At 39.2% G+C, this 23,244-nt stretch overlaps 1 protein-coding gene across 8 annotated transcripts in view; it reads right to left on the bottom strand.

Annotated features, from left to right (window-relative positions):
- LOC109411496 (tyrosine-protein kinase Fer) overlaps nucleotides 1–23,244 on the bottom strand; it is a 228,198-nt gene that overhangs the window by 150,328 nt on the left and 54,626 nt on the right. For 6 of the 8 annotated variants that reach the window (XM_062847236.1, XM_062847239.1, XM_062847241.1 and 3 more), the window contains 2 exons: nucleotides 18,166–18,566; nucleotides 7,774–7,964 (listed from right to left, as the gene is read on the bottom strand). In XM_062847236.1, the coding sequence (XP_062703220.1) occupies nucleotides 7,774–7,964; nucleotides 18,166–18,361 (387 nt within the window). In that variant the 5' untranslated portion in view covers nucleotides 18,362–18,566. Of the gene's footprint in view, nucleotides 1–7,773; nucleotides 7,965–18,165; nucleotides 18,590–23,244 lie in introns of all 8 variants that reach the window. The other 2 variants (XM_062847237.1, XM_062847240.1) reach the window with 1 other exon arrangement.

The raw sequence follows: 23,244 nt of genomic DNA, 5'->3' as shown, positions 1-23,244 counted from the left end.
ATTGTTTCGATTTTTTTTTAGGAATACCTCCCAGGATTTATCCTGGGATTCCTACACTGATGCTTTCCGAGTTTCCTTTAGAGGTAACTTCTGGAATTCCCTCAGGAATTACTCTTGGAAGTCAACTTTTCTTTATAGGTTTCTTTGGAAATTGCTTCAGTGATTTCTTTATTGATTCCTCCCGGGATTCCTTTGAAGATTTTTCCCTGGATTCTTGGATTCTTCCCAAAATTGTTTTAGGAATTTCAGTAGGAATTGTTCCAGAAATTCTGGGATCCTTGATTCCTTCTGGGGTTCATCCCAGGATTTCTTTCGGGATTCATCAGGGATTACTTCCGAGGATATTCTCTTGAGTGTCCGTACGACATTCCTTTCGGGGGTTTCTTCACTAATTTCTCCTGGGATTTTATCTGTAATAGAATTGACAAATATCCTGAGCAATATTTTTGGCAATTTATTTGGAAATTGATTTAGCAACTTTTTTGAGAACTTATTAAAAAATAAAATAAAAAGATAGTCATGCATTTCTTTGGCAATCTAATCAGTACTTTCTTTGCGATCCTCTTCGGCTGTTTTTTTTTAAATTTCTTTAGAAAAAGCCTAATCGCCAATTTATTTGGGAATCTCTTTGACAGGAGTTCCCGGAAGAATTGTCGAAGAAAGTTTCTGGATGAATATCCCGAGAAACTGCCGAATATCTGGACAAATCTCTAAAGGAACTACTTGCCTGAATAAACATTTTCCAAACAGTCTGAGTGCACTTTAGAAGGAATAAGTGAAACTCCTAACATGATTCTCTAGGAGCTCCTTCAAGAGTTTATGCACTAATTCCATTCGAAATTTCTTCATAAGTTCCTTTGGGAACTAATCCAGGAATTACTCGGGGAGTTTCATGAGGATTTTCTGAATGAATTTCCGAAGGAACTTTTGAAGTAATTCCCGATGGAATTCCTGCAATGAATGTCTAAGCACTCAGAGTAATTTCCGAAACAATCCCTGGAGAAATTCTCGAAGAAACTTCTGTGCGATTTCCCAAAAGCATTCCCAAAGGAATTCCTTAATTTCTGTATGACTCCTTTGAGAAATCATGGAGGAATTCAAAATGAAATTCTAGAAACAGTTCTCTAAGAAAATGCTACAGGAATTTCAAAAGCAACTTGTGAAGGAAATACCGAAAGAACTTTTTGAAACTGTACAACCACTGGAGAATGTTCCATATGTAGTTCCGAAGGATCTCCTGTAGAAATTCCGCAAGAAACTGAGAAATAGACGATGGAGTTCTTGTAGAAATTTTTAGAGTAAAAACACTTTCGATGGAATTTTCAGAATATTTTGGAGGAATTTCAAAAGCAATATTTGACAGATTTGGCGAAGGAACTTCTCGGAGAACTCTGAAAATAAAATCTGGAGGAGTTCTTCTAGGAACTTCTGGAGAAATTTCCCAAAGAACTTTTAGAGGAATTCTCAAAGCAGCAAGATTTTCCGACGAAATTACCGAAGAAACTTAAAAAATCTAGAGAATCCTTAGTAGGGATTGGAGAACGAACTTCAAGAGCGATTTCCGAAGAAGTAATCCAGAAGTTATTTCTGCTGAACTGGTTTAAAAATTCTGAAAGGTGTTTCTGGAAGATTAGTTGCTAGAACTCATGCAGGAGCTCTTGGAGAAACAATAGAAACTTTGAAATAAAACCTGAAGCAATTTTAGGAGGAATTCAAAAAGTAACTCTAAGTGCGATTCCCGAAGGAATTTGTGATTTTTTCTACACAAGAAATCCTGAGAGTATTTCCTGGTGTTTTTCAGGGTGGAACCCCTGTCAGAATTCCGAAAGGAATTGCTGGAAAAATACTTGAAGAAATTATCAAAGATTCTCTTGGAGAAACTTGCGAAAAAAAACTTTTGAATGAATCCTCAAAGGAACTTGTGGGATAATTTTCTGTTTCAATCCGACAAGAATTCATGATTAAACTCCTAGGGGAAATCCTAGAGGAATTCTAGAAGAAATTCCTGGGGGAACTCCCTAAGAAATTCCTGAAGATAATTCCGAAAGAACTCCTAGAAAAAACTCATGCTGGCAATTCAGGAAAAGTTGACGATGGTATTCCCCAAAGAATGATCGACGAAATTTTGGAGGAATTCTCGGGTGAAGTACCATAGGAACTTCTGAAGGAATTTCCAAGGGATCGCCTAGCGGAACTTTTGATAAATATTCTGAACGAATTTTCGAAGAAATTCTTAGAAAACTTGTTGGAGGAATTTTCGAAGATTCTCCTGGAGAAATTTCGAAAAAAAAAACTTCTGGAGAAACTCTCGAATTCCTGGGATAATTTTCGGTATGAATCCGATAAAACATCATGATTAAACACCTAGACGAATCCTAATTTTGGAGAAACTCTCAGGTGAATTACCAAAGAAATTTCAGAAGAAATTTTCTAAGGATCTTGTAGAGGAACTTTTGAAGGAAATCATGAAGAAATCCTGGAGAAATTGATTTTACCGGGGTTTATCTTTGGGATTTATAATGGGGCCCTGCTCGGGGTCCTGGCTATAATTACTCCTAAAATCCATTCTGAGATTCCTCCCGGATTTTTTTTCCAAGGAATACTCCAGGGATTCCTACTGAGATTTCTTCAGAAATTTTTCGGGCATTTATGAGGGATTCTTTCCGCAATTCTTTCAGGGATTCCACCAGAAATTCTTCCCGGGATTGCTTTATAGGATTCTTTTGGAGTCCCTAAGGATATCTCGCAGAATTCCTTCAGGGATTTCTTCAGTGATTATTACAGAGTTTTATTTCACAAATTCTTCTAGAAATCCCTCCAGGATTCTATCAGGGATTCCTCCAGAACTTCTACGGACTCCTGCCTAGATTTTCCCAGGATTCCTCCAGAGATATACTCCGGGGTTCCTTCAGGAATTTATCTGGAATTTTTTAAGGGATTCCTCCCGGAATTCATTTCCAGATTTCTCCCTGGATTCCTCTTGAAATTGTTTTAGGGATTTTTCGGAGATTTTTTCAGAAATTCCTAACGAAATTGCTTCAGGTATTCATTCAATCTAACCTCTCAGGATTAATTCCGGCATTCTTCAAGGATTCCTCTCAAGATTCTTTCAGGGATTTCTTCAGGACCCTTTCAGGAAACCCCTCCGGCATTTCTTGAGGGAGGATATTCTCCCGAGTTTCCTTCAGAGATTCCTCCCTGGGTTCCTTCACTGATTCTTCCCGGATTTCTTTCAGGGATTTGTTACGGGGTTCCTCATGTGATTCATTCCAAAATCCATTCAAAGGATTCTCCTATTTTCTTGTCAAGGAATAAATTTGGGGTTTCGAGATTTTTTCAGACATTCTTCTGAACTTTATCAGGGATTCTTTCCAGAATTCCTCGATTGCTTGATTGATTACTCTAGAAATTCCTTCCGAGATGTTTTCAAGAACTTCTGCAGAATTCCTTTGGAGTCCCTAGGGAATTGTCCCGAAATTCCTTCAGGGAGTTTTTCAGAGATTCCTCCCGGCATTCCAGCATTGATTGCTTGTGGGATTCCTTCAGAATTTTTTCCCGACATTTTTTCGGAGATTATTTCAAGAATTCCTCTAGATATCCCTCGAGCACACAATCAGTAATTCCTTCAGGATTTTTCCTAGGATTCCAGGAAATTTACATCTGGAATTTCCAGGAACTTCTTCCTGGATTTATTTCAAGATTCCTTCGGAGATATCCTCCGGGGTTCCTTCACTGATACTTTCCGAGTTTTCTACAGAGGTTTTTCTGGAATTCCCACATAGATTACTCCAAGAACTCCTTCAGGTTACTTTGAGCGGAACTCCTAGGATTCCTTATAGGATTCTAAAAAAAATCTCCCGGGGTTCTTTCGGCGATTTTTTCAGAGATTCATCCCGGGATTATGTCATTGATTCCGGGATTCCTTCAGGATTTTTCCCAAGATTCTTTCAGAGATTGTTGCATGAATCTATCTAGATATATACCTCCAGCATTCTATCAGGGATTCTTCTTTCCTGAAATCCATCCAGGGATTTCTGCCTGGATTTCCCCAGGATTCCTTCAGAGATTTCTTCTGGGGTACCTTCAGGGATTTTCAAGAGATTCCTCCGGGTATTTCCTCATGGATTTCTCTCGTAATTTTCTTTGATATTGGATGCCTTCAGAACATTTTCCACGATTCTTGCAAGGATTACCCCATATTGGTAGAACAGAGAGTCTTCGATAGTGTAAACTGCCGCGCGTAGGTATGGGAACACATATTGCTAAGGGGCAAGGCAAAGTTAACAAACTGTTAGACTCTCAGCATGGCTCTACTGAATAGAAAAGTTCGAGTTTAAGTAAACCATGTAATTAGACGTGGGGTGTCAGGGGATTCCAGGAGGTTTTCAGGAGTACTTCAGGAGATATGAGGATTAGGGGACTTTAGAAGTGTTTCTGAAGTATTCCAAGGGCGTTTCAACCTTCCTAAGGTGTCCTAGGTGTACCACGATGGCGTAGTATACGTTAAGTATGCCTGTCTGGGTCATATTGACCCCAACATCCTACTAGGGTTAAAAAGGTTTTAAAGGAGCGATTCAAGGGGGTTCACATTGGGTTTCAAAGAGACTACCTTCAAAGGCTTCAGCAATCTTTTAAAAAGGGTTTTCTAGGGACTTTTAGGAAGTTTTCAGGGGGTATCAGGATGCTTTTAACCCTTTGAAGCCGGAATTTTTCCAGGCGTTATTATGGAGTTTTTTCTACGTTCTAATAGCAAAACGGTAGAATATTATGCAGAATATTTTTTTCTGGATATCCTAGGTCATCCAAACTATTTTTGAGTTTATATCCTTAAGTCTATGGGTGTAACGGTAACTTCTTTCATTATACAAAGCTACGATTTGTAATATATCATGTTCAGTAAGTCTTTTGGAAATTCCCTAGACAGTATCATATCAGTCGGGATATCCTAGGTCATCCAAACTGTTCTTGAGTTTAGATCCTAAGGTCTGCGGGTGTAACGGTAACTTATTTCATTATACAAATCTACGATTTGTAATCTATCATGTCCAGTATATATGACTTCTGAAAGTTACAGTGGTTGGTTTTATCAACTAAGATTCATAACAGTAATATCGCAAAAATATATAACAACGCTTATTGTTCCTGTAACTGCTTTGGTAAGTACAGTGGATTATGTAACACTACTTAACGTAGTGGCAAAAGCTATTATCACAAGTGTAGACCCATGCAACACACATGGTTACAAAACACTGACGGAAGCGTATGTAAAGGATGTACAGAAGCCACTGTGAGTTACTGCGCAACCCTTAAATACGCTGCCGTTACTGTTTTGTAACCATGTGTGTTGCTTGGGTGTTTATCTGGAATATCTCAAAACTATCTTGAAATTACTCATGATATACCAGGGGGATTACAGATTACAGTCCAAAGCTCATTGTGAGAATAACTATTGTTACTATCAAGAGCTAAACTTCAGGATAGTTTGGACGACCCTCAATGTCCCAAAGGTTCATAATAATATATAGTAGACTTCAGATTGATCCAGTTACTGCGATTGATTATGATATGATTATCAGTATGTCTGATATAGCTGATGTTACGAGTGTAGATCTGATGTTCTGAACTCAAAGATAGTTTGGCTGACCTGAAACATTCCCATAGTGTCTCTAACTGACATTTGAGATTACAAGAGCTTCACGGATCTCAGCAGATTATGCTATGCTATTATCTGTGGTGAAAACACATAAAGTTATTCTTGTAGATTTGAAGGACTTCATTATAGAACAGTTTGGACGAACCTGAATGTCCCAAAGGTTTATAATAAGCTAGAAGACTTCAGATTGTTCCAGTAACCACGGATAAATATGCAACGTTAATCAGTATAGCAGATATGGCTGTTGTTACGAGTATAGACCTGGAGTCCTGAACTCCATGTTATTCGGGCTGACCTGGAATATCCCTATAGTGTCTCTAAGTGACATTTGAGATTTCAAGAGCTTTGCGGATCCCAGCAGATTATGCAATACTATTATTATGGCGAAAACACATTAGGTTATTCTTGTAGATTTGAGGGATTTCATTATAAAATTTCATTATTATGGCTCTTTTATTGGGACTTTTTCAAGGGTATAGCTGTCAACCGTTTCTCGTTACATATAGCTGAAATGTCGGGCAAAGCAAAACTCATCGTTGTGAACAGTCCAAGACTGAAAAGGCCAGTTTTTTTTACGGATGAAATATAAGATTATGTAGCCTTCACATGAAAAAAGCAGATCATCTTCGGCTTATGGAACTCAAAGGCTGACTTCAACCAGGCCATCCGGGATGCTCAGGAACCTCGTCGAGGAATTATCTTATTACTCTTTGTTTAAAGACTTGACCGCTGTGTACCGCTGTTTGCGAATGATGCGGCACAGCTCGCGGGTCACCGATTTGTATGTACACGTGGTTTGTTGTGAAGGAAAAAGAAAGAAATTAAATAAGAAGACACAAAGTAGAAATAGCAACAAAGTGTTGGAGTTTGGCATGGTAGCCTCTAGGGTTTAAGCGTTGATACATGATTATCTTCTCCAACGTTTCGGTCCTCGGGCTGGACCTTCTACAGGACACTGTTTTTTCTTTTTTTTTTATCAATATCTTATTTTTATTTAGTGTTTCTTCTTCACAATTGGTCCGAAACAAGGTTTTTTATAGAGCTACCACCTTATGAAGGACATCTTAGAAATGGTTGAACATTTTAACAGATAACAGATAATAACAGTGGAACAGACCTGGGCGATGGCCATTTAAGGCCGTGACTATCACACCAGGAACCTGGGATCGAATACTTCTCCTGCTATACTCTCTTAGGAAAGGAAGTAAAGTCGTGGGTCCCAAAATAAATTAACCCTGATCTATAAAAGTCGTGATTTGATTATTTCTTATCAATTTCAAATTAAATTTATAAATTCTGCAATACCCACGATTCGAAAACAAAAGTAAAACATCAATACGATAGATGAATCACTCTGACATTCTTCTCCCCTATCGATAACGGTAAACACCGGTGATCGCCGGTCAGCTCCGCACCGCGGCATCAACGAACGTCAAGCCATAAATGTTGCATGTTTTGTTGTGTTGTGGATGGACATTGATGGCGCTGGTCAGGTACCCCGGGTACCCCTTCATCACGCACCCACTCACCCACCGTATGCCGTGCTCACCAACCTCGCTTTCTCACTACAATTCTCGCAGGTGCACTCATAATAATAGCCCTTCAGCTAGTAGGTATGTACTGTACAAGTACACCAAGTACACGCACTTGTCGGACAGCTATATAAACGCACTCTGAACGCTAGCAAAGCGACAATTACCTGGCGTCACTTTGGGATTTTCGAAACCTTCCCGTCTAGATCATAAACTATTCTGAAAATGTTCTTCTGAGAATGGCTCTCTCTCTGCATTGCTGCTGCATTGACCTCAAAAGCTAGCTGACAGTGACAGCTCATTGTGCGCTCGAATCAGAAAGCTGCATCTCATCTCAAAACTGCTTTTCAATTCAATTAGTCATATCGCCGTGAATCTGTAATTCCAGTTTTCAGCAACAACGCCATCAAGTAACTAGCCTTTACGGAGCTACTGAGTTAACACTAATAATTTGTACATCCCTTATGCCGTATCTTATCACGTTTACCTTATCGCAATCGCGTGAATGATAAGACATTCCATATAGATACCCAAACAGAAAAAATATAGATCTCAAATGGATGTAAACGGACTGAACCGGACACTTACATGGCTAAACTTGGTGGCAATCTTGGTGTGCTCCTCCTGGTACTGCTTGCGCACCCGGCGTTTGTCCTGGTACAGGTGCGCCAGCTTGTCCAGGCAAACGGACTCCAGCTGTTCGGCGTTCGATTTGATCTGCTTGGCCGTGTGCTCCAGCTCCTCCATGAAGGACCGCCAGGCGCGGGTGATGTGGCTGCCTGTGGGATGAAAGGAAAATAAAGGATTTATTAGCCTTTTTGGTGGAACTATGTTTTTAGTGGAAGGTATTGAGTTATCGTTTGCTGTGGGTGTTTAGCATTATATCGTACTCAACGTGATTTATACAATCTTTCACCATGATTTAACCAGCTATCATAGTGGACCCCTTGACCCAACGAACATTTCTTACTAACAAACTATTCATTATGTGTCCATTGGAGATGCAGATATCAACACGGATGGCACGGTAAAGGCTGGGTAATTCGCGCAATACAGATCCATTGAGATCGCTAGCCTCTGCCCAGCAATTCCTATCCCTACCTCCCCATGGCACCGGTCGGGCTGCGTGCAACCATAGGGAAGATCGGGTAACCAACCCCGGTCGGAACTTTGGTCGTAGGCTGACAGGGAAGGGGGGTTTGCTTCTGCAAACCTGAGCGTCTGTTCTCCAGCGTCTGATCCCCATATTAGGAGCGGTTGATCTACGTCCGAGTTCCAGGAAAGGACTTTAAGCTCAATTTTGCACTATGGTCCTTCGGAAAGTATGGGGTTGTTGTCAGGCCCTACTAGTCACCCGTAAAAAACCATTGTTATGGAAAATCAGCAACAGAATAGTACGAACCGAGACCAACGACAACGACCCCAGCGAACAAAAAGGACTTGCGATTGGAAACTCGGTACGTGGAACTGCCGATCTCTCAATTTCATTGGGAGCACCCGCATACTCGCCGATATACTGAAGGACCGCGTGATCGGCATCGTAGCGCTGTAGAAGGTGTGTTGGACACGATCCATGATGCGAACTTTAGAGGTAATCACACCATCTACTAGAGTTGTGGCAACACACGTGAGCTGGGAAAGGTCGTGATGGTCGACATTCAGAGGCGCGGGATCGGTTGGTGGCCGACCAACGAAAAAATGTGCATGTTGAGGATCAAGGGCCGAATCTTCAACTTCAGCATAATAAACGTGCACGGCCCATACTCCGGAAGCACTGATGATGACAAGGACGTATTTTACGCGCAGCTCGAACGTGAGTACGACCGCTGCCCAAGCCACGATGTCAAGATCATCATAGGAGATCCAAACGCTCAGGTAGGCTAGGAGGAGGAATTCAGACCGACGATTGGTAAGTTCTGCGCCCACCAGCAGACGAACGAAAACGGCCTACGACTCGTTGATTTCGCCGTCTCCAAAAATATGGCCATACGTAGCATCTTTTTCCAACACAGCCTCCCTTATCATTACACCTGGAGATCACCAAAGCTGAACACGTTCTGATTGACGGACGGCACTTCTCCGACATTATCGACGAATCTACCGTCGACATTATCGACAGGATCTACCGTGGCGCCTACATCGACTCCGACCACTACCTAGTGATGGTCAAACTGCGCCCAAAACTCTCCGTCATCAATAATGTACGGTACCGGCGACCGCCACGGTACAACCTTGAGCGACTGAAATAACCGGATGTCGCCTCAGCATACGCGCAGAATCCCGAGGCCGAGTTTCCAGACGAGGGCGAGCTCGACAAGGCCCCAGTTTAGAAGACTGCTAGAGTACAGTGAAAGCAGCCATCAACGACGCAGCCGAGATCATTCCGTGGAACGGAATCGACGGAACGAATGGTTCGAAGAAGAGTGCAGAACGGTTTTGGAGGAGAAAAACGCAGCGCGGGCGGTAATGGTGCAACAGACAGACAAACAGAAGCGGAAACAGCAGAACCGCCTCTTTCGAGAGACAAAGCGCCGCCTGGAAGAAGCGGAGTGCGAAGAAATGGAACTGCTGTGCCGTTCCCAAGAAACACGGAAGCTCTACCAGAAGCTCAACGCATCCCGCAACGGCTTCGTGCCACGAGCCGAAATATGCAGGGATAAGGGCGGAGGCCTCTTGACGGACGGATGTGAGGTGGTCGAAATGTGGAAGCATCACTTCGATCAGCACCTGAATGGCGTGGAGAATGAAGGCACGGGAGACCACGGCAACGGAGGAAACGTCCGGATTCTTTTCACAAAACTTCTAAACATGTTTTTTACGATTTTATCAAGCCAAGTGAGGAATTCTAAGAATTTTTTTTCTTCGATATCTTTTACGATTTATCTAGGAATTACTTCAAGCACTTCTTTACAAATTGCTTCAGGAACTCCACCAAGCGTTTCTGAATGGATTTTTTCAGTAATATATATTCCCAATAATGCCATAAAACATTCTTAAAGCTTTCCACAAACTTTAGCAATTTTCCAGAGGAATCCTTTAGGAAATCCTCTAAGAATTTTTTTTTAGAAATTTCTTCTCAGGAATTCTGGAGTATTCCTCTCAGGAATTCTGGAGAATTCCTCTCAGGAATTCTGGAGAATTCCTCTCAGGAATTCTGGAGAATTCCTCTCAGGAATTCTGGAGAATTCCTCTCAGGAATTCTGGAGAATTCCTCTCAGGAATTCTGGAGAATTCCTCTCAAGAATTCTGGAGAATTCCTCTCAGGAATTCTGGAGAATTCCTCTCAGGAATTCTGGAGAATTCCTCTCAGGAATTCTGGAGAATTCTTCTCAGGAATTCTGGAGAATTCCTCTCAGGAATTCTGGAGAACTCCTCTCAGGAATTCTGGAGAATTCCTCTCAGGAATTCTGGAGAATTCCTCTCAGGAATTCTGGAGAATTCCTCTCAGGAATTCTGGAGAATTCCTCTCAGGAATTCTGGAGAATTCCTCTCAGTAATTCTGGAGAATTCCTTTCAGAAATTCTGGAGAACTCCTTTCAGAAATTTTGCGAGAATTCCTTTCAGAAATTCCGGAGAATTCCTTTCAGAAATTCTGGGAATTCCTTTCAGAAATTCTGGAGAAATCCTTTCAGAAATTCAGGAGAATTCCTTTCTGAAATTCTGGAGAATTCCTTTCAGAAATTCTGGAGAATTCCTTTCAGAAATTCTGGAGAATTCCTTTCAGAAATTCTGGAGAATTCCTTTCAGAAATTCTGGAGAATTCCTTTCAGAAATTCTGTAGAATTCCTTTCAGAAATTCTGGAGAATTCCTTTCAGAAATTCTGGAGAATTCCTTTCAGAAATTCTGGAGAATTCCTTTCAGAAATTCTGGAGAATTCCTTTCAGAAATTCTGGAGAATTCCTTTCAGAAATTCTGGAGAATTCCTTTCAGAAATTCTGGAGAATTCCTTTCAGAAATTCTGGAGAATTCCTTTCAGAAATTCTGGAGAATTCCTTTCAGAAATTCTGGAGAATTCCTTTCAGAAGTTCTGGAGAATTCCTTTCAGAAATTCTGGAGAATTCCTTTCAGAAATTCTGGAGAATTCCTTTCAGAAATTCTGGAGAATTCCTTTCAGAAATTCTGGAGAATTCCTTTCAGAAATTCTGGAGTATTCCTCTCAGGAATTCTGGAGTATTCCTCTCAGGAATTCTGGAGTATTCCTCTCAGGAATTCTGGAGTATTCCTCTCAGGAATTCTGGAGAATTCCTCTCAGGAATTCTGGAGAATTCCTCTCAAGAATTCTGGAGAATTCCTCTCAGGAATTCTGGAGAATTCCTCTCAGGAATTCTGGAGAATTCCTCTCAGGAATTCTGGAGAATTCCTCTCAGGAATTCTGGAGAATTCCTCTCAGGAATTCTGGAGAATTCCTCTCAGGAATTCTGGAGAATTCCTCTCAGGAATTCTGGAGAATTCCTCTCAGGAATTCTGGAGAATTCCTCTCAGGAATTCTAAAGAATTCCTCTCAGGAATTCTTAAGAATTCCTCTCAGGAATTCTGGAGAATTCCTCTCAGGAATTCTGGAGAATTCATTTCAGGAATTCTGGAGCATTCCTTTCAGGAATTCTGGAGAATACCTCTCAGGAATTCTGGAGAATTCCTCTTAGGAATTCTGGAGAATTCCTCTCAGGAATTCTGGAGGATTCCTCTCAGGAATTCTGGAGAATTCCCCTCAGGAATTCTGGAGAATTCCCCTCAGGAATTCTGGAGAATTCCCCTCAGGAATTCTGGAGAATTCCCCTCAGGAATTCTGGAGAATTCCCCTCAGGAATTCTGGAGAATTCCCCTCAGGAATTCTGGAGAACTCCTTTCTGGAATTCTTGAGAATTCCTCTCTGGAATTCTGGAGAATTCCTCTCAGGAATTCTGGAGAAAGTCCAGTGTAGATTTAATATTTTTCTACAAGGATTTTTTCAAGCTACGTTACAAAGATTCGTTCAGGGGTTTCTCAAACTTTCCTTTAGATAACCCTACAAGGATGAGCACATGCATCTCCAAAGGATTCCTGCAGAAATTTCTTCGGGGAGTCCTACAGAAATTCCCCCAAGGAAATATATAGGAATTCTTTTGAATATTATTTTCTGATTTGTTGATTTGTGAGAAATAATATGAGGATTTCATCATAAGTTCTTCCAAAATTTCTTTAGGAATCATTTACGTAAATCCTCAAAGTACTTCTAGTGCTACTTCAAAGTACTGCAGTAATCCTTCATGAATGTTATCAAAGATATCTCCAAAATCAACCCAAAGATTCTTTTCTTGGAATTCATCTTCATTTTTCAAAGATTCCTTAAGAAATTTCTCCAAAAAAAAACCTGCAAGCATTTCTACAAGGCTTTCTTCGGGAATTCCTCCAAAACTCCATTAGAAAATCTCCCAAGGATTCAACCAGGTATAGCTTCAAGCGTGATCTCAGAAATTCATGAAAGATATATTCCATGGAGAAGCTTTGTTTTCAGAAGCTTCAGAAGCTGAGATATTTGTAGTAGAATATTTTGCACGACTATTAGAGCTAAACGAGAAAGAGCTCCTCTAAGAATTCCTTGGAAAAAAATGTTGATGGAATTGCTCTAGCAAGTCCTGTGAGAGTTTTTTAAAGCAGCCTTCATTTGAACAAAAGCTGAGCACAAGAGGTATAATCATTTATTCAGCCTCTAAACATCTTATTTTAGTGATTTTATTCGACCTTTGGCTGATTTAAGGCTTTATATGCGCTTGATCAGCAATCAATAAAATTTATTTATTGTGTAAAAATTAAAAAAAAACACTTCCGTAACATTATATCTACCATTTGCGGCTACCATTTCCAAAAGAGATGTTTAGGAATTTATGAATTAATCTATAGGAAAACTGGGAATTGAACTCGCACGTCCTGATTTACAGTCACTTACCTTAGAACCTACTCCAAATACAATTGTATACGTATCCTCGAGCATGAAAGCATTTCTTGTTGCATCTGAATAATCAAGAACATGAGTTGAACTAAGCTTGTATTGAGGCTGAAGAAGCGATGTGAACTCTATAAAAAAAACTTGTTTGGGTTGAACCCTTTTCTTAAGGGTTCTATAATAGAATTGGACTAAGTTACATAAACGAAGATACACACAATTACATTGGCTTACAGAAAAGTTTTGTTCTTTTTTAGAGGGAATTTCTGGAAGATATGGAATCTCAGGAGGAAATTCTGTAAGAAACCTAAAAAGAAACTCATGTGAGAGTGTACCGTCAAGGCGCCATTCACCGTGGGGGCTCCATTCACCGTGTGCCTTCGAATATTTTTTTCATTATTTCCATATTATGATTGAATGGAAATAATGAAAAAAATATTCGAAGGCACACGGTGAATGGAGCCCCCACGGTGAATGGCGCCTTGACGGTATTTATTTAACTTTAGGAATTTAATCAGGAAATCTTTCCGGGATGCCTTCTGGAGCTTCTTCTGGAATTCCTCCATTAACTTTTTCTAGGGTCCCTCCACAATTGCCCTCAAGGTTTCCTCGCATAGCTTCTTCTGCGATTCCTCCAAGACTTCCTTCTACTTTTACACTCCGAGTGCTTTCTGGGATATCTCCAGGAAGTTCTCCACAAATTTCTTCCGGAATCCCATTGGAAGTTATTTCCGAGCCTGTTGAATGAATCCATGTAAGGCTGCTTGTGGATATTTTTTTCGAACTAATTTAAGGATGGCTATTTTAAATTTTGTCAGGAATCTCTTGTGGGATCCCTGCAGGTGCAGGACTCTCTGTGAAATGCTCTCTGGATTCCTCCACGTATTCTATCCTCCAAAAACTCCTTTTCGAACTCTCCCAGGTACTCCCACCGTATTCGTAGTAGAAATTATTTAGGAATTTATTGCGGAGCGCAGCCAAGGACTGTAAGTCTCTATAATAAACCTTAATCAATTAATCAATCAATTATGGAATGTCTGCAGTTTTATGGAACTCCTAGAGTAATTCCAGAAGAACAAAATTGAAGAATCTCAGAAAAAACTCCTGGAAGAGTCCCATGAAACTTCTGATGAACTCCTCAACAGGAACTACCGTTCTACACTAGTTTCAAGTTTCAAAACGTTTTTGTTTTATTTTGACAATTGATTGATTGATTGATTTGTCTTTATTTAAGAGACTTTCAGCCCTTGGCTTTCTTTTGCCAAAGTAGTGCATCAAATTGAATTTTAGTTTTCATAGTATTGTGAGAAACTACATATATTTTCATGCCTGAGGTGTTTTGAATCAAAAAATTATTCACATATAGTATTTTTGCCCAAAAACATTTAGTTGGACTGCGGTTATGCCTAGAAATGTGGTCCTGTTAGCAAAATTTCTACGCATAGTAGTCCCACAAATATTACTCGTCTTTTTTCTCGTTTGATGTGCTCTACTCTGCGCGTTTTTGTTCCCTATTTTTTAATAGCTAGTGCCTCTTATAACATTACAAGACTTTCATGCATAAGGCTCAAATGTCTTGAAGCAGAACGAGGCCGAAAGACAACACAAGAGTGATTTCACATTCTTTGTAATAGGATAAGTAGAAATCAGGTGAGTGAAGAAGTTGTTGAATGAGTTAGAAGGTTAGTGAATTAATAAGGGGGTGGGTATGAGCTGCCCTGAAATTGAGTGAGTTAAATACAGATAGAAAAAAAAACTTGTGAGTAAATGAGTTAATGAATCCGTTAGTGAGTATGTGAGTTCGTGGGTTAATTAATATGTGAGAAATGATTCGTGGGAGTAAGTGAGTGAATTAGTGAGTTACACTCCCGATCAAAAGTTTGGGGTCATCCCCTCAAAAACATGTAATTTTCTTAGGCCCATATCTTCGCCAATTTGCGTCCGATTTCAAAACCCTAGGTCTCATTCGAAAGATAATAAGTCAAAGAAACTTTGAACATAATTTAAAAGAAACTTTTTCAATAAAAATTGTGTGTAAACTTAACCCAAAGTTGCCAAATTTTCTAAAAAAAAGAATATAATAAAAGAATTAAAATTGAACTATAGATGACGAAGATATCACCAAATCACTTTTCCATGTTTTACGAAAGTGACCCCAAACTTTTGGCTGATACATCAAATTGAGGGGTGACCCCAAAATTTTGGTCGATGACATGAAGAGTTAATTTACTTAATAACTTTTTTTCAAGATTTTTTAACTGAGTTCTGTAAAAAGCAGTTGAAAGCTAATAGAAAATAGGTTATATTACCGCTCTCATCTTAAAATTTGGTCGACCCAATTTCCAGCGACACTGCCGTAAGTTTATATTCATTTTTTAGAAAATTTGGCAACTTTTGGTTAAGTTTACATACACATTTTTTTTGAAAAAGTTTATCTTAAATCATGTTTAAAATTTTTTTTGGCTTATTATCTTTTGAATGAAACTAAGGGTTTTGAAATCGGACGCAAATTGGCGGAGATATGGGCCTAAAAAAATGACATGTTTTTGAGGGGGAGTTTTTGAACCCAAACTTTTGATCGGGAGTGTATATAATGAGTTTATGAACAAGTTTGTAATTGAGGGAGTTAATGAGTGGATGAGTGCATGAGTAAGTTTATAAATGGGGGGGTTAATAAGTGAGTGAGTAAGTTGATGACTTAGTGAGTGAGTGAGTAAGTGAGTGAATGGAAGAAAATAAGTGAATCCAAGGATATTTTATATTGTAAGGTTAATCATGACGTCTAGGTTGTGGAGAAAAGAAGAGGAAGCGAAATTTCAAAGGAATTTGAGGAGAAGGGGGATTTGTATTCAGAATTCTTCACGGTGAAAAAAATAATGGTCCCTCAGCCAGTTTTGACATCTAAGACAACCTTACAATATATAATAACCTTGAAGTGAATCATTAGATCAGTGAGTAAGAAAGTTAATGAATGAGTTTGAGAGTTAGTAAAAACATTAGTGAGTTTAACACGTGTGAGTGATTTAGTGAGTAAGCGAGTGAAGTAGTGAATTAATTATAGTGAATATGAGTAAGTGAGCAAGTGAGCTAGTGACTTAGTGAATTAGTGAGCTTGACAGTGAGTGAATGTGTGAGGGACTCCTGAGTTAACCCTGGTAAAAATCTTGAGAAATTTTGGAATTATAATCAAATTCTTGGGAGGCTATTAAATATTTTCCGGTTTCAAAGAGGTTGCCTGAATCTCCGCACTCTTGAATCCTGCTTATCCATAAGATTTGTTCAAATATTTGGAACAATTTATTCAAAAGTTCTATTTCTATACATAGTCTCTGATCATAAACTAGTTGAAACAAAAATAAACAAAAACCTACTCCAACGTTCTCCACCCCACTGCACTGCATGTGGCAGTACCGGCAGTACCCAACAGCCAAACAGTGCGTCCAGTTTGACGTGTGCGGTGCGGTGTGACGAAAACATTTGGCAATCCGTCTCTAGCTCTAGCAAGGAATCGGTGTGTGTTGAACCAGATTTAAATCACATTCACCACCATTCAACGCCCCGAGCTAATTATAATCTAGCCAGCTTTTCCGGTGCGGTGGTTTAGAATACTACGCGGCGACAAGAGTAGAAATAAACAAAATAGTCGGAAAAACAAACGATATGTATTACCAACTGGCTGCTATCACTCTCAGCTCAGCTAGTGGCTCAGTTTCATGACTTTGATTTGTTTTGTTTACGTTGAACATATCCGATCACCACCGATTTGAATTTCAGCGTTTTTGCTGGGCGTTAATATCCAAGTCAGCAGTTGATGTTTGTGTGTGTTTTCATCACAGCACTGCAAGTTTCCAAACAGGTTGGTCCGTCCAAAAATGCTACGATGATACCCAAAACTGGCTTAGGGGAACTGCGGCCATAACGCCCATAGGGGGCAAGTTGCGCCACCCTTGTTTTAGGCAAACCACGTTATTTTCAGTGCTTTTTTCAATTGCAGTCGCTAAAATAAGAATAAAAATGCTTCGTTACATTTGAGTTTACATATTTTTACTAAAAAAAATAGTACAAAAACTTCGAAAAAAGATTTTGGTTACTTCTGATGTAATGTTAGCCTGTCAAATGTTTGCACTTTTATACATCATTTTAAAGATTTTTTTCTCGCTTTCCCCACAAACTGTTTTGCACACTCCCATTATTTGTGTACCAATCGGAAAAAGTATCGAATTTGACCCTTACAACTTTCTTACAAGGGTCCAAACTTCTGAGGCATGTGTGGGGTAAAATGCCCACCCCTAGTTATTTTCATTAAAATAGCCATTTAGATCTAAATTCTGGCACAAATTATGTAGAACACAAGTTGGAACCAAGCAACAGCACATTTTTACTATAAATAGATTCACTAATCACACAGCCATGCGCCATTTTGTAGTAATTATTGATAAAATAGCTCACTATGACGTTTACATGGAATGGACCCATAATTACAGGTGATCCATAATTATGTAATGAATGTATACCATTCACGAACAATAACAGATGACAATAAACCAGGCGCGCAAGCAAATGTACACAATTTGGCATCCTGGCGTTAGCTGTGGCTAGTGGCGCGTTTTACCCCGCATTAAAACTAAAATTCTGAAAATCAAACTTATTTTCAAATTTGAATTTTTCAGTAGTAAAACATAAAACTGGTATATGGCTTCTTCCATTTGGAAGAAAACATGTTGGTGCTTCATATTAGTGCCAAAAAAATGTGTATTATAAAGTGTTTCGTGGTTAAAATTGGACTCTTCCTAAACGTGGGCGTCTTACCCCCAGTTCCCCTATGTTGTCTATTGGATAACAGGTTGTCCCAGACGGGGTTTATAGTTTTGGGATGCAGACAACTCGAGGTTCGGTTTTTGGGGTTGACGGAACTAAATTGCGCTAATTACAAGTCATTTGAGGGTCTAAGCTGTCTGAACATGGATGCGATGAAATTGTAAATAACATTCAGCAATGACTTAATAGGAATAAACTAAAAAAATATATAAAAACAATAATAAAGTAAACCACTCACCCTGCAGATCGTCGGTCCGGTCGATCTTGAGGCCCTGCTGCGTGACGGCTACCAGCGATGCGGCGTACTCTTTGTCGCACTTGCTCTTCTGGATCATGCAGCGTTTCATCGTGTCCAGCAGTTTGAGCTCGGCTTCCTGGCGGTTGAGCAGCGCTTCGTGCGCTGCCCGCCCCTGCAGCGCCGACGAAAAACCCATTTTGTACGACGGCGTACGTTGGCAATGAATCCCGGTGCCCCGTGCCGATCACATTCAACACACTTACACGGGTGACTTTAGGGGGGAGGCCTACGGTGGGTTTTTGCACAATATGTAGAATTACACCCGCGGGTGTGCGATCTTCAATCACTTTTTTTTTTCGATACAGGATCTTCTTATTCTTCCTTTCTTTCTTCCTATTATGCTGTAGATGTGGATATTACGTCACTGTTAACACACAATTAATATACTGCTTTTCATAATGAGATGATCACTTAGTTAATTTGAAGACAAAAATGTAACAAACGGAAACTAAATTTAACTTTAAGTGCCATAACTGTTCAAGAATTCCTGTGAGAATTCTATGGAAATTTTCTTTACAAATGCATTTTGAACGAATTTTAGGAAATCTGCCGAAATCACCACACAAAAATATACTTGGGTCTACAAATAAATTACCGAAAATTCTGATAAGCTTCCGCAAAATTTTACTCTCGTACTTTGAATCTTTATACAAATAATAGAGTTTCCTTTTGGAAAACTCAACGACTCGTTGACAACGATGTTTAATCATAAATTAACGATTTCTCAAAAATTTTATTCAACAATTACTTCAGCAGTTTCAATTTTCCGAGATATGTTCCAAGAACTCTGGCTGTGCTGGATTGTAGGAGGATATCTTCAGAAATTTCTCCTAGATTAGCTTGCCTAATTGATCAGAAGACAGCTGACGGTATTTGTATAGGATGTTTTAAAGATTTCCTTCAAAATTTGTTAGAAAGTTACTGCAGACGATTTATCAAATTTCTCCGAGAATTTCTACAATTTTCACTAGAGATTTTTCCAAGGATTCATCCAGAAATTCTTACTGGGATTCTTTCGAGGATTTTTCCTAAAAATCCGCGGAGGGCTCTTCTGAAAAATCCTCATCAAGATAGTTCACCGAACATTTGTTCAAGGATTCCCTTGACGAGAATTCTTTCAACGATTTCACCAGAAATTTCTGTGAGAATTCTTATGAAAATTCATCCACAATTTTTTCCGAGGAATCTTCCAAAATTTCTTTTCATAAATCGGACTCTCAGTCCGAGGATTTCTCCTTCAGAAGTTCATCCGGAGATTTATAGAGAAATTCCTTTCTGGATTTCTTTAAAAGTTGTTTTAGAGATGTCCCTCAAGGATTCTTCCATAAACTACTCCGAGAATTCGACCTTTTGGAATTTATCTAGAAATTCCATAACGACTTTCTCAAGAAGTTTATCTGAAGACTTTTTCAGACATTTTGGGAAAGGAATTAGGGTCTAGGTGATCATCAAAAACTTTCAACGAAGATTCCTTCAAAATTTCCTCCAGTAACGTCTCCACTGATTCTTCCAGAAATTTATTTAAGAAATATTCTAATGGTTTTTTCCAGAAACTCCACCGACGATTCCTCGAAAAAAAAAGGAAAGTCTTACCAGAACTGTTTCCAGGAACCCGTCATTAATTCCTTCGCATTTCCTTCCTTCAAAAATTGTCCCAAGGATTCCATCTGAAGTTTTCCAAAGATTTCCCTATTAGAAATTTCTCCAGAAACTCTTTTACAGATTCTTTTAGAAGATCTTTCAAGGATTCATCCAGAAAAATTTTCAGAAGAATTTATCTATTCGTCTATTACGAAAGCTCTTTCATAAGTTTCTCCGAGGAGTCTTACAGAATTCAAATCTAGGGTTCCTTCGAGACTGACTAAGAGTACGTCTACAAAAACTCATCTAGAAATTTCCCAGAGAATTTCTCTATAGATTCATCAAATAACCCTTCCAGGAAAAAAATATCTGAGATTTCTTCCAACAGTTTCACCGCAAATTACTTTGGAGATTCTCCCAGCTGACCCTCTAATGATTTCTCCAAAAATGCATCCAAAATGCTATTAAAAATTCCTACTTGGATACTTGTGGGTATTCTTCCAAGAACATCACTTGGAATTTTGTCCATGAATTCTTAATATCTTCTTGAGATTTGTTTTCATTACCAAAATAATATGTATTTTTTTTATTATAGAGGTTTTAAACCTTCTGGTTCATTCGCCTCTGCATATGTGATAATCATTTTTGCAAAGCAATCCAGAAATCCTCTGAAGAATCCTATGGAAAATCTTGGAAGCATTTCTGGGCAAATCTGAGAGATATTCCTTGGCAACATCAGAAAAAGTATTTCTGAAAATAAAAACATTAGCTTAACCCTAGGAGAAACCAAAGAGATTCGTGCAGTTTTCCGACAAATTTTCGGAAAAAATTGAATTTTTTTTTAAAAAAAGTGTTAGAGGAAGTAAAAAAAGACTCCAAAAAATTCTCAATTAAATTACTGGAACTTCTGGAAAAATTCCCAAATCAATTCCCGAAGGAAATGAAGAAGAAATTCGTCGAGAAACTCCCTGATGATTTCATACAGAAATTTCAAATGAAACTTCTGCGGAACTTCCCGATTGAACTCCGGAAAGGTTTCCCTGAAAAATAAATCTTGAAGTATTCCCTAAAGAACTGTTGATGGAATTCTAGAAGAAACGCTGGGAGTAATCTTCGGAGGTACAAAACATTGACAGATGATACTTCTGGAGGAATTATCGAAGCTAACACCTATGAGAATTCATGATGGAATTTTTGGGCTTCGTGGCCGTGCCTTTTGGGACATCAGCCGTCTTGTTGTTTCGTAATACTCGGAGGTTGGGAGGTTGATTCTCGCTTCAGTCGGTGAAAATTTTTTCATCAAAAGGAAAATTCTTTACTGAACCACTGGGCTTTTCGTTTGTTGTCCAATGATTCATGTTAGTGATCGTTGCAGTTTATGGTTGAAGATGTCTTTTTAAATCCTGGAAAAATTGTCGATGTAACTCCTGGAGAATATCCAAACAGAAAGAATTTTAAATGGATCTCCTGGAGCAATTTCAAATAAATCTTGGGAAGGAATTGTCAATGGAACTTCTTTAGAGGAATTTCCAATTGAACACCTGAAATGTTTCTCGATGGAATTCTCGTAGAAATCCTCGAAATTCCTTGACGAGTTGCCGAAAGCACCTTTAATTAAATTTCGGAAGAAGCTATTGAAGCAATTTCTGAAGCAATCATTGACTGATTCCCGATGATGATGTTGCTGAGAAAAAATACTGGAGAAATTCGAGATGAATGATTCACGATGTGATTAGTTGAGTTGAAAGTTACTGTGCAACTCCAGGAGCAGTTCCTGGGGATTTGTCAATCAAGCTGCTAGATGAATTCCAAAGTTTTCTTGGAGGAGTTCCTGATGAGCCTTAAGAGGAATTTCTGATGGAGCTTGTAAAGGAATTACTGAAGTAAAACATAGAAAAATTTACGAAGGCAGTAAAAAAAAAAAATAAAAAAAAACTCCTGGAAAATTTACTGAAGCGATTCTCAAGCATAATTCCTAGGGAAACTCCAAAAAAAACTCCTTTTGAAGTTGATAAAGTACCTGCTTGAGGGATTCCGGAAAGAAACCCAGGAGGAGTTCCCGATTTTTTTTTTGCAAAATAATAGTTGGAGTGACTTCCTGAGTTCGTGGCAAAAGCTGTTAGAGCGATTCCTGAGAAAAACTTTTGGGAAAGTTTCCGAAGAAACTCTTGGAGGATTTTCTGCAAGAGTTCTGAAGGAACTCTGAGAAATGCACAATGAAATTACTGGAGATATTACCAATGGAACTTCTGGAGATATTCACAAAGGAACTACTTAGGGAATGCACGAAGGTAATCGTTGGATGGTGAGTAATGATCACATGGAAGAATTGTAAATGAGCTTCTGAAGGTTAAAAAAGCAAAAACTCCTTGAAGTTTTTGCGAAGATACTCTTCATGGAATTCTGGATGAAAACCTTGGAGTAATTCCCTGAGGAACTCATCGATAAATGATATTTCAAAATAAAAAAAAATATCAAAGCTATTCTTATGGAATTCCTAGAGAAGTTTACGATGTAAGTTATGTAAGAATTCCTAAAGGAACTCCTGAAAGACTATCAAATTAAACTCCCGGAGAAAGCCCCAATGTAACTCCTGGGGAATTTCAAATAAAACTTTTGGAGGAATTGGCAAAGAAACTCCGGGAGGAATCACCAATGCAACTCCTGGAGAGATTATCAATAGATCTCCTCGAGAAATTTGCGTTTGGACTCCTGGAAGGTTTCCCGATAGGAGATGCCAATGGAGGAATTCCCAGTGGGGGAATTACCGATTCGTTTATTTTTTGGGATTTCAGAGCGATGTTCCTGGGATGTCTACCATGGGTTTTACCAGGATTTTGGAAGCTGTTTTTCACGGGGTCTCTGCTGGAGTACCTTCTGGGATTTCTTCCAGACGTTTTTTTTTTATCTTGCTAGATTCATCCCGGAGAATCTTCCGAAATTCGTCCAAAGTACTTTCAGGATTTTTGCCTTTCTCGTACACCAAGGTGTACCGAAAGGCTATATGTTCACTCCAAAAACGAAAATTAGATAGAGCCTCCGGAGGGGTCAAGTCTTATATACCAATCGACTCAGCTCGACGAATTGAGGTGATGTCTGTGTGTGTGTATGTGTGTGTGTGTATGTGTGTGTGTATGTGTGTGTGTGTGTGTATGTGTGTGTACAAAAAAACTCACATCACTTTTTGGCAGTAAACCTCATCCGATTTCAATGACCGACGGTTCATTCGACGCGGAATCTGGTCCCATTGTTTCCTATTGAAAATGGTTCGGATCGGTTCAGCCGTTCCGGAGATATGACCATTTAGGTGTTCCGGAACGGTACCCCAGGAAGGGACCAGATATGAAAATGCATCAAACCTATGCATGCGACACATCAAACCACGGCATTTTCGATAACCTGATGAGCGGTAAGCAGAAAAATAGTCTCAGACCATAT

Source organism: Aedes albopictus, chromosome 1, assembly GCF_035046485.1.
Source record: "Aedes albopictus strain Foshan chromosome 1, AalbF5, whole genome shotgun sequence".
Classification (NCBI taxonomy): domain Eukaryota; kingdom Metazoa; phylum Arthropoda; class Insecta; order Diptera; family Culicidae; genus Aedes; species Aedes albopictus.
Note: the sequence above shows the minus strand (reverse complement) of the source record. Positions and strands in the feature narration are given on the sequence as shown.